We start from the raw sequence: 9814 nt of genomic DNA on the forward strand, positions 1-9814 counted from the left end.
TCGCGGAAGGTGTCGCTCGACTTCGACTCGCTGAAAGCGTTTGCAGCGCTCTGAGTGGCGTCCACTGAAGGCGAATCCGACCAGCGCTGCTTTCCCGCGTCTCTCGTCCTCCTCGAAGAATGCCAAATGTCAACCGTTGAGAATTAGTTCACTGCAAGGATCGAGGCAGCAGAGGGTACGGATAGCCTAGTAGACATAGGGGATGATGCTGCGGGCGAAGAGGAAGGCGACGGAGAGTCAGCGTACGAAGGGAGGTGGGCCGCGGCGGAAGAGTGGACGCACCGCCAGGGAACGAGACGCTTGTACGTCTCCCAGTCCTTCTTGTACCTGCGAGGAGACGGAGCATGTGTCAGCGGGCCTTCAAATGCAGCCACCGGATGGGTCCTAGCGCCCAGCTTCCCACCGAATGGCAGCAGCAAACGACCGCAACTCACTTCTTCGCGCACGCCTCATCATCCCTCGTCTGCCTGTGGACGAGGAGGATGCCGAAGTAGATGGGGTAGAAGTACGGCAGCGGGGTGGAGAAGCCGCAGGGCAAGCACCATGCCCAGGCCATGATCCAGTCGCCGAGGCTGTCGAGCGAGCGGATTCACTGGACGAGCAAGGAGGAGAAGGAGAGAACGACGCACTAGTTCGGGTGACGGGACATGCCCCACCAGCCAGACGTGAGGAGGCGAGTTCCGCGCTCAGTCTGCATCGACGTGAGATCTGCCCAACCCGCTCGTCAGCGTTCCCATTCTCCTACACAGACTCGAGAGCGACCGCACTCTTCGGGTTCCTGCCGGACCTGAACTCGTTCTTCTCGTTGTTGCTGCTGCGGAAGATCCAGTACCCGACGAGCTGGACGGCGAGGACGCCCGCGCAGCCTGAGAGGCCGATGTCCTTTGGGTGGAAGGCGAGGTAGTACGCCGTGTAGGAGTAGGTGAACGGCACCCAGAGGAGGTCGCCGACCGAGAGCATGAAGCCGAAGCCGTCGGTCGTGATGTCCTGTGGTCAAAGATACGTCAGAGTGGTCGCTGCAGTCGGATGAAAGTCGATACCGCTCACCATAGTCGTGAGGATGGCAGGCTGCGACGTGCGACAGTGTTAGCGCTCGAGCAGCGGAAGTCGACGACTGGGGGCGGCAGGCTCACCTCATTGAATTCGGCGTCCAGTACATACCACGAATGGAACGCGACGGTGAGGATCATGCTGTCGGTGACGCGTCCGATAGTCGAGTACTGGTACGCAACCATCGAGAGGTCGATGACGATCCAGAGGATGAGGCCCGGTCGCATCTCGTTGAAAGCCTTGATGTCGAAGTCGCCGAGACGTGGGTTGAGGCCCCGGCCGATGAACCACTGCAATGCGGTAGAGTGTCAGATTGGAGCAACGTGAGGCGACCGGAAGACGGGACTCGCGTTGTAGAACGGGTTGGGGGTGTTTCCTCCCAGCGCGAGCATTTGGGTTCCAATGTAGCTCTGGTAGTATACGAACGTGGCCTGCAACACAGCAGCGTCAGTATGCTGAAATGCACGAGAAAGGAGAGCGAACGCACGAGGAAAGCAGACCAGGCGAGCGCAGCCGAGATGAGCTGCGGCCAGTGGTTCGGGATGTAGAGGAGCGCGCCGGGTCCGAACTTGTACGTCCAGGCGGCGATGCCACCAAGGGTGACCATCATTGTCGAGAACGCTGTAAAGAGGCATAGTGGGTCAACAAAAGGACCTTGCTGGAAGACAAAGGGAGGAACGCACCGTTCATGGTGTACTTGAGCTTCTTCCCGTTCCTCAGCTCGACTCCTTCGATCTCCTTCCCAGGCAACGCGATCGCACACGCAACCGTCCAGAAATACCAAGCGAGGTAGACGCCTGCCGCCTCCCAGCTCCAGAGACTCTCCCACCAAGCCGAGTCGCGCATCGCCTCGAGACCGTTCGAGTGGAAGGCGACGAACTTGCTCATAGGCCAAGGAGGACAATGCTCGGCCGTACAGGCGAAAGCGAGCCCTGCATCTCGCGCAAACTTCGATGAGAGATGAAGTTGTGGGGAGGGAAGGGAGGGACGCACAGTAGGTGAAGAACGGCACGGCGAGTGTCACGCCCAGTGCACCAAGTCCTCCTCCAAACTCGTAATGCTCTGTTCGCGGCGCAGGGTCGTACGCCGCGACCTTGCCCTTGTCCGACGAGGAAGCCATGGTTCGATGAGGCGCGAGAGCAGCGTATGAAGCGGGAGAAGCACTGGGCAGTCACAGGTGGTCGTGAGCAGTGAGCGAGTTCGATGAAGCCAAGGAGGTGGGCGAAGGGAGAGGTCGACCGATCCAAGGTCAACCAGAATCGAGCGATTTGCGAAGTCCGAGAAGCCAGCGAGCGAATCGCCCGACGTCGCCGCGAATTCGCTTCCAGCTGCAGCGAGAACGAGAATGGTATGTTACAGAGTAGGTATATACGCGGGAAATCAAGCGGCGCCGTCCATTTCCCTCGAAGCGAGTCCTCCTCACTTCGCAGCCTTCTTCGCCTTTTTGCGCGGGCGCTCCTCGTCCTCCGACTCTGACACGGGGTCAAAGCCCTCGCCGTCAAGGGCCTTCTCCTCCTCGAGCGTCTTGTTCTTCTTGGCCGCCTTGGCCTTGGACCCGCGAGCGAGCGATTCTTCGATCTCCTCCTTGGTCATGAAGTCGTTCTGCGTGAGCTTTGGTGTCAGCTGGGCCTCCAACAGCTCACATCAACTGTCGGTAGCTTGTGGCTACGCAGTACGAGGATGACGGCGAAGGACGCCGGCACACCTTGCCGTACAGACTCGAACGGATGCCGCTCGAGTGCTTGCTGTCGATCCCAAGAATCGTGAACGCGTCGGTCTGTCCGAACCGAGAGATCGGCGATTAGCAATGAGCAACTCGCGCAAGATCTTGCACGAGACGAAACAGGACCCCGGCTCAGGACGAACCTTGTACGCGCTGCTGACGCAGTTGTGGTCCTCGACGAGCGTCTTGAACACCTTGCCGACCGCCTCCTTGTCCCACGAGTCGTCGCAGTAGACGCAGATGACGTACGAGCTGTTGCCCTCCTCATCAGCACAGCGAAAGTGCGTGGGAAGGGAAGGAACGCACCCCGAGTCACCCGGCGTCGTGCTCACTTTCGCCGAGTGCACTGCGCCAGTCTTGACGAGGGCCCCGTCGTCGACCGCGACAGCCTTGACGATTTTTGACCACAGGATGTCGACACTCTCGGGCGTGGCTGTTAGCAGCCGAGGTGTCAGCCGGCGGGACACGATGATAGGAGAGCCAGCGGTTACGCACGGTAGAAGAGCCATTTGCCGGTCACGATGCCGCACCTGTGTGCGTGGGCACGATTAGCGCAACGAGGGAAAGCGGATGTTGGGGGAAAGGGCGAACGCGAACGCACTCCTTCGCAATTTTGGCAACCTCCTCGTTGAACTTTGCATACTCCTCCTCGCGAACTGTAGGGAATGCGAGGAGCTGCATCAGTGTACTCCGTCGCAGAACTGAGGAGCAGGACCGGCTAAAGAGGCGACCGCAAACTCACGCTCCTTCTGAGATCGCAGCTTCTTCGCCTTGTTCGAGCGGACGGGGGCAGTTTCCTACGAATGAGAGGTGATGCGTCAGCGACGTGAATGTCCTGCAAAGATTCGCCAAGAAGAGCAGGAGAGTCGCCCGGAGAAGCACCTTGATGTGCTGGCACTGCTTGACCAGGTCATCCACCAGCACCTTTCCCTTCTTGTCAAGCTTGACGCGCTTCGAGTCGTCCTCGTCAAGGTCCTCAGCCGGCTTGTCAGCCTGGACGCCGTCCCCCTCCTTTGCCTTCACGCCAAACTGAGCCCAGTACCAAGGCCCGCTGGTCTGGTCTGCCGCGCTCGGCTTGTAAGCGTTGAGGAACTCGTCGCACTCGGCGTACGTCGCGGGTCCGATGAGCTGTTGTCGCGCGAGTGTGAGTGTCGAGTGATGAGAACGGGGTGGGGGAACGAGCGGGACTCACGGCGCCTGGGAAACGAGTGCGCGTGTGTCAGCGTGTGCGCAGACGGTCAATAGCTCCGTTGCGCACCTTCAAGGAGCATCTTGGGCGTGTGAGCGTGTGTTGCAGGAGGGAGACCTGCTCGAGGTTGACTTTGCCCGTTGACATTCCGCCAACATCGATGAGCTGGCTTGCGAGTGAGCCTGCTGCGCTCTATAGCTTCTCTGGGTCCATCAGTGCCAGTCGCATCCCGCCAAAAGCTGGCGTCGTCGCGCTGTCGCCGCAGGAACACCCTCGCCTCCTCCTCGCCCACGGCGCATCTTGCTGGGTAGGCCGAGGGGCAGTTGTACTTGATACTGCTTCCTTCAGCCATTCGAGCCACCCAACGCCTCGACCGAAATTTGTTGACCGGCTTGAAGAGACGCCGGACTCGTTCGCCAGAACCACCCGCTCACACACACTCCCAAGGCTCTGCTGCAGCTCAGACTCGCTCGAACGACCGACTCGAACGCTCAGACGAACCCACCGTTCCCGCCGCACCCGCCCACCCCCTCCTCGCTCCTCGACTTCCCCACCTACTTCCCTCGAGTCCCACAGCACTGCACGCAGCTCTCCACGCCGCCTGACACGCACAGGACACGCGCCGCATATCCTCAGACGCTCAACGAACCCGGCACAAACATGTCGAAGCTCTCGCTCAGCCCGTTCGACCTCCCTTCCCCTGCTCTCGCCCACTTCAACCGCGTCGCAGGGAGTCAGAGTGGGCAGGATAAACTCTTCATGGTGTACCAGTGTGAGCGCGACTCTCCTTGAGCGCGCTACTTATAATGAGGACAGCGTTCTTCGCGTCCAGAGTACGCTCACTCACCTTCGCTTCACCCGTACAGACGCCGCTTACGTCGTAGTTGCTGCGCTCAACTCGAAGCGGTTCGGCAACAAGGCGCGGAGGGACTTGGCCGTGCGGATCGACAAGCTGCGGGCGACCATCTCGGATGCACGAACGCTGTGCGTGTTCTCTGTCTCGCTCTTCCGCTACAGCTCGGCTGACTCTTACTGCTCATCCCCGCCAGCTACCGCCTCTTCGGCATCTTCCCCATCATCTCGTGGGCCCAATCGCTCAACGACCCGGCGAGCCAGCCCAAGGACAAGCAGATCCTCCGGCTGCAGAAGCTCCAGGCCTGGTCGATGCTCCTGTACTACCCGCTCGAGCACCTCTGTGCGTTTCCAGACCGCTTCGTTGTGCTGTGCGGCTGGGCTGACGCGAACGGACAGACTACCTCGCCGGCAAGGGCGTCTTCAAGATCAGCCCCAAGCGCATCGGCGAGATTGCCGTCTGGTCGTGCCGCTTCTGGGCAGCCTACGTCGTCCTGTGCGTCCTGTCGCTTTTCTCCTTCTTCGCAAACGCTGACTGGCTCCTGAGACCGTCAGGCAAATCTTCACGATTCGGCGCTCGTTTCAGCTCGTGCGCGAAGAACGCGCCTCGGTCCTGCGCGCGAACCGCGAGCGCATCCGAAAGGGCGACACGGCGCCCGAGTCGGTCAAGCACGAGAAGGACCAGCTGCGGCTGCTGGCGAACAAGGAGAGGGACCTGAAGCTGGATTGCTGGGTTCAGGCCGGATACTTGCCGCTCACGGCGCACTGGTGGGTTGCGAACTCGCTTCATTGCAAGCATGCGATACTGACACATCGCACGGCCTCGCAGGTCCCTGCCCGGCGGCATCCTCCCCAACAACACCTGGGTCGGAATCTGCGGAACTGTGGCGGCTGTCGCTGGGCTCAAGGGCGTCTGGAGGCGCACGGCGTAGAAAGGCGTGTTTTTGCAAAAGGTCGGTTACAAGAAAGGGGACCAGTAAACTAAAGCATGGACTGCGGAGACGAAGTTGGAGCATATCGAAGCAAGTCGAGGAAGCGGTCAAGAGCGAGCCGGACAGACCAGAGCTTTCACAGCTTTGCAGCTGAGGGAGAACTGAGCAAGTGTGTAGCGTCGAGTAGCCGATTGAGCGCCCACGAGTTGACAAGCCTTGCGAGGCGCGAGGCGAAGTGAAGTGACGGAGAGACCGTGGCCAGGTCGATGGCGGATGTGGTGGTCGAGAATGTGTGTGCTGAGCTTGGGTTGAGCGGGAAAACAGCGTCAGTTGTGGTGGAGAGGAAGAAGCGGAAAGGCCATCTCGCCTCGGGACCCGTTAACGCTCGATCGAGTGATGGGCTGAAATTGAGTCTGACCGCGGCAGGTCATACAATAAGTCAATACGAGTACTACGCGTTCCGACTCGACAGGACGGAGTGGAAGGAAGGGATGCTCAATCGTCGCCACCCTCCTGGAACGTCTGCCGTTTCTTCTGCGCCACGCTCGTCATGCCACGTCCCGATCCGACGACTCCAACTGCAGGGAGACGTCGTCAGCTGAGTTCGAGCTCAAAGGCGACAGGACGAGCTCACCTTTTGCCTGCGGGTTCTGGTCGGCGGGCGAGCGGAACATCGATTCACCTGCGAAATGAAGCTCGTCAGCCGCCGCCGAGCTGATGCGAGAGTGTGCGGGCTCACCAGTGATCCCCGGGATGTGCACGCCCTTCTTCGCCGACTTCTTCGCAAACGACTGCCAGCTCTTCGCCTTGCCCGCCTGAGCCTCGGCCTTGGCCTTCTGCGTCTCAGCCTTCTTCTCGTTCTTCTTCCTCTTGCGCTCCTTCTCCAACTCCTCCTTGCTCATCTCGCCCGCCTTGCGCTTCTCAGGTCCCGCAGCCGCCGCACTCGCCGCCGCTCCTCCTCCAGGAACATTCTGGCTGTCCCACCTGTTCGGCGGCCGCACATCGTTCGCCGACACGACTTCAGGCGTGTCGTAGCCCTTGTAGACGACGGTGTAGACGGGCTTGTCGGCCGAGCCAGAGATCGAGGTGATCCGCGCTGGGTACCACTTGCCGTCCGTGTAGCGGCACGAGCAGTCATCGCCCGTCTTGAACGCCTTTTGCGAGCTCTTCGACGTGGCAGAAGACGATGCGGCGGGTTTGGAAGATGAAGCAGAGGAGGAGGGTTTGGCGGAGGAAGGGGCGGGAGAGGCGGTTGATGCTGAGGCTGATGAGCCGGCTTGGGTTCGCAGGTACTCCTTCGTGAGCTGGATCAGGTCCTCGAGCTCTGTCTTGAGCGTGAGGAGCTCTGCATTGCTGGGGTCCTTCGCGAGGCTCAGCTTGATCTGTGAGAGCTGGTACTGCGGGTGGGTAGTGTCGAGTAATCGTGATGGGTCCGGTGAGGCACGTGGAGCAAGGCAGGCGGCGCGAAAGGGCGTTGCGAGGGCGTCGGCGGTGATGGCGGAGGAGGTGAGTGATCGAGGCAAACAACAGCGAGTCAGCGCTGGGGGCGAGCTAGAGAGCGACCAGAAGGCTGACCTCGTACGTCTCCAGCTCTTCCTGGTTCATGGCGCGGTTCGGGCGATGTGAGCGTGAGTGGGCGGAGGGAGAGAGTTGCAAGCGTTGCAAGGGAGGGGGGAGGGGTGGTAAAGTCGGGCTTTGCAGGCGCAACGAGGACGGCGTCGGGCCGACAAGCGTGCTTGAGTAGGCAAATACTCTACGAAGTTAAGCGAAAGCGGAAGAAGGAGGAAGTGAGGAGGGAACGTCCTCCTCGACGTACGTTGCGCAATCCGTCAACACGAGATGCAATACAAGCGCAACAAAGAGGAGTATAGTGTCTATACCGAGTACAGGGGCGCAACGCAAACCGGCCGCTACTGCCTCATCCAGCCAAGTCTCGCCTTTCCTCCTCGATATGCGCTCGAAGTCCTCAAGCCGCGATAGCCTGTCTCCCCTCGGCTTGTCGCTCTTCTGGTCGTGCTTCTGCCTCGGATGGGATGTGGACGGCTGGTCGTTCGACTTCGGGAAGAGCGTGGGTAGGCGCTTCGGGTAGCTTGGTACCGGTCTGCGAAAGTAGAAAGGCTTGTGAGCATTCTGACAGTCCTATCACCACCTTCTTGTACGCCAGCACGGATGTCCTCGAGCATCCGTGCGACGATTGGCAAGTGAGCGCAGGACGCACCTGTTCGGCCTGCAACGCAGCGAGTTCCGCCTGCACGTCCTCCTCGTCCTGCGCCGACATCCGGCTTGACAGCAACGCGCTGACTTCCTGCGGACATCAGGCAATGGTCAAACGAGCTGTCAGCGCCCGCCAGGCGCAGACAAGCTCGAACAGGTAGTGAGGCCGCACCTCCTGGTACGCGATCCCTTCCCGCGTGTCATCCATCAGCTTCTCCACCGTCGCAAGATCCATCTCCTTGTTGAGCTGCTTGAGGACATCGTTTCCTTGCTTGAGGCCGAACAGGACGTCTTTCTCGACAAGCGAGAATTCGATCGACTGGACCTGCTCGCATACAACGACGACGATCAGTCCCTCGCTCGACTCAAGAAGGCTTGAGGCACTCAATCATGGAAGGAGACGCTTACGAGTTTCTGCAAGGTCTCGAGCTGCGCATCCGTCTGCGACAACAGCGTCTCCTGGTACTTTTTCTGCCGCAGGGCGGTCAGAGCCCGCTGCTTGTTGCCTGTCTTGAGCGATTCGGCTGCTATCTCGCGCTCCCGGGCGAGGACGACTTCTATCTGCGACCAGCAGATTCTTCAGCGTTCGGGATTCCAAGCATGGGAGGAGCAGAGTCGCGTCAAAGCGAGAGACGCCAGCTTCTGCAAGCGAGGTCCGTCCCGACTCACCCGTCTCTGGTACTGCTTCAACTTGTCCCTCTGTAGCTTTAGACTGTGACTCCGCAGCAGCTCGTCAGCTCCAGTCTTTGCCGTCGAGCAGGGCAAATGAAGCATGAGGTCCGCCAGACTCACTCAAGTATCGACCGGTCCTGCGGCGTGATCTTGACCGCACTTGACGACTGGCCCACTGTGCGTCTCGCAAAGGTCAGCAAGAGTGAGAGGAGCGAGGAAAGGCCTGACGCACTTGCAAGAGGATGATCCGGGCGAGGCGCCGAGAGCGGGGAGTAAGAGAAGCGCGGTCAGGTGCAGGAGTGGTCAGAGCGAGTAGAGCAGGTCTAGTAGCCTAGCAAGCAGCAGCAGGAGCGAGAAAGAGCGTGTTGGCCTTGTCCAGTGGAAAGCGACCTTTTGTTGCTCACCCGCTTACCCCTTACCTCTTAACCCTTCATCACCCCTCCTGGCACGGCGCGCCGCTGCGCTTTCGACTGCACGGCGCTTGGCATTGTCCGATCGCTTTCCCCTGCGTGCGAAACGGCGTACTCCCTCCAGGGCTGAACAACGGCGACTGCATGGCCTCGCGTTTGCGCTCTCGCACTCTTCCTGATGCAGCCGAGGCGTTGCAGACGACGCTGTGTGTTGCTGCACCTTCACGACGACAGCGGGCGGAGCATCGCGCTCCTGTTTCTGAGGGCCACAGCGCCGATTCTTCCCCCATCGCAGGACTGACTGTTTCCCTCGCAGGATTGACTGACTCTGGCACTGACTTCCATTCGGTGATGGTGCATGTCTTATTCACCCCGCGCATCATATCAGCGAGCTCTGCCCGTCCCCAGGCATCCACCCCTTTCGCCCTTCCTTCAGGAGCGTCGGCCTCGCCACAAACCCCGAGCCCTCTATATTTCTGCCAGCTACCCGAACTCCTGACCTCACTGACTGTCCCGGAGAACAGCGAGGCCACGTCCAACTGCGCAAACATTCGTCGTCCATCCTGCGCGTGCCTCTCTGCTACTTCTCTAATCTCATCCCCGACATCTTTGCGTTTTCTTGCCTCCTCTCGTAAAGACTACCGCTATCTGGCTCTCTCCGCATGCTCGTGATGCTCGTATCCAGCGGACATGGCAGAATGTTCCCTCGTCCCACGGCGTCCGCGGACTCGGGAGCATCTCCTGTGTCTTCATCGCGCCATCATCCCTCACT

At 60.2% G+C, this 9814-nt stretch overlaps 5 protein-coding genes across 5 annotated transcripts; 1 reads left to right on the plus strand and 4 right to left on the minus strand.

Moving 5' to 3' along the window:
* Positions 1 to 186: 186 nt before the first annotated feature.
* RHTO_02033 (C-14 sterol reductase) lies at positions 187 to 2170 on the minus strand (the record flags this gene model as incomplete). The annotated part of the gene is made up of 11 exons (XM_016415711.1): positions 187 to 208; positions 283 to 327; positions 435 to 572; positions 630 to 708; positions 768 to 987; positions 1048 to 1068; positions 1134 to 1340; positions 1374 to 1481; positions 1538 to 1671; positions 1734 to 1982; positions 2044 to 2170. The coding sequence occupies 11 exons, from the start codon at positions 2168 to 2170 to the stop codon at positions 187 to 189; spliced, it is 1350 nt and encodes a 449-aa protein (XP_016272281.1).
* A 299-nt stretch (positions 2171 to 2469) lies between these two features.
* On the minus strand, positions 2470 to 4109 carry RHTO_02034 (translation Initiation factor eIF-4e-like domain protein; the record flags this gene model as incomplete). Its single annotated transcript, XM_016415712.1, has 9 exons — positions 2470 to 2652; positions 2756 to 2827; positions 2917 to 3025; positions 3080 to 3206; positions 3269 to 3303; positions 3375 to 3429; positions 3516 to 3570; positions 3656 to 3901; positions 4032 to 4109. The coding sequence occupies 9 exons, from the start codon at positions 4107 to 4109 to the stop codon at positions 2470 to 2472; spliced, it is 960 nt and encodes a 319-aa protein (XP_016272282.1).
* A 513-nt stretch (positions 4110 to 4622) lies between these two features.
* Positions 4623 to 5746, plus strand: RHTO_02035 (uncharacterized protein; the record flags this gene model as incomplete). Its single annotated transcript, XM_016415713.1, has 6 exons — positions 4623 to 4734; positions 4829 to 4946; positions 5012 to 5157; positions 5214 to 5310; positions 5370 to 5582; positions 5644 to 5746. 6 exons carry the CDS (start codon positions 4623 to 4625, stop codon positions 5744 to 5746), a joined length of 789 nt encoding a protein of 262 aa, XP_016272283.1.
* Positions 5747 to 6241: 495 nt separating this feature from the next.
* On the minus strand, positions 6242 to 7351 carry RHTO_02036 (Endonuclease relaxase, MobA/VirD2 family protein; the record flags this gene model as incomplete). The annotated part of the gene is made up of 4 exons (XM_016415714.1): positions 6242 to 6324; positions 6381 to 6428; positions 6486 to 7143; positions 7322 to 7351. 4 exons carry the CDS (start codon positions 7349 to 7351, stop codon positions 6242 to 6244), a joined length of 819 nt encoding a protein of 272 aa, XP_016272284.1.
* A 361-nt stretch (positions 7352 to 7712) lies between these two features.
* On the minus strand, positions 7713 to 8865 carry RHTO_02037 (SNF7 family protein, charged multivesicular body protein 6; the record flags this gene model as incomplete). Its single annotated transcript, XM_016415715.1, has 7 exons — positions 7713 to 7847; positions 7965 to 8051; positions 8133 to 8285; positions 8369 to 8521; positions 8630 to 8672; positions 8753 to 8807; position 8865. Coding segments are annotated over 7 exons (627 nt in total).
* Between the last annotated feature and the right edge of the window lie 949 nt (positions 8866 to 9814).

This window comes from Rhodotorula toruloides (genome assembly GCF_000320785.1).
Source record: "Rhodotorula toruloides NP11 unplaced genomic scaffold Scaffold16, whole genome shotgun sequence".
NCBI classification, from domain to species: domain Eukaryota; kingdom Fungi; phylum Basidiomycota; class Microbotryomycetes; order Sporidiobolales; family Sporidiobolaceae; genus Rhodotorula; species Rhodotorula toruloides.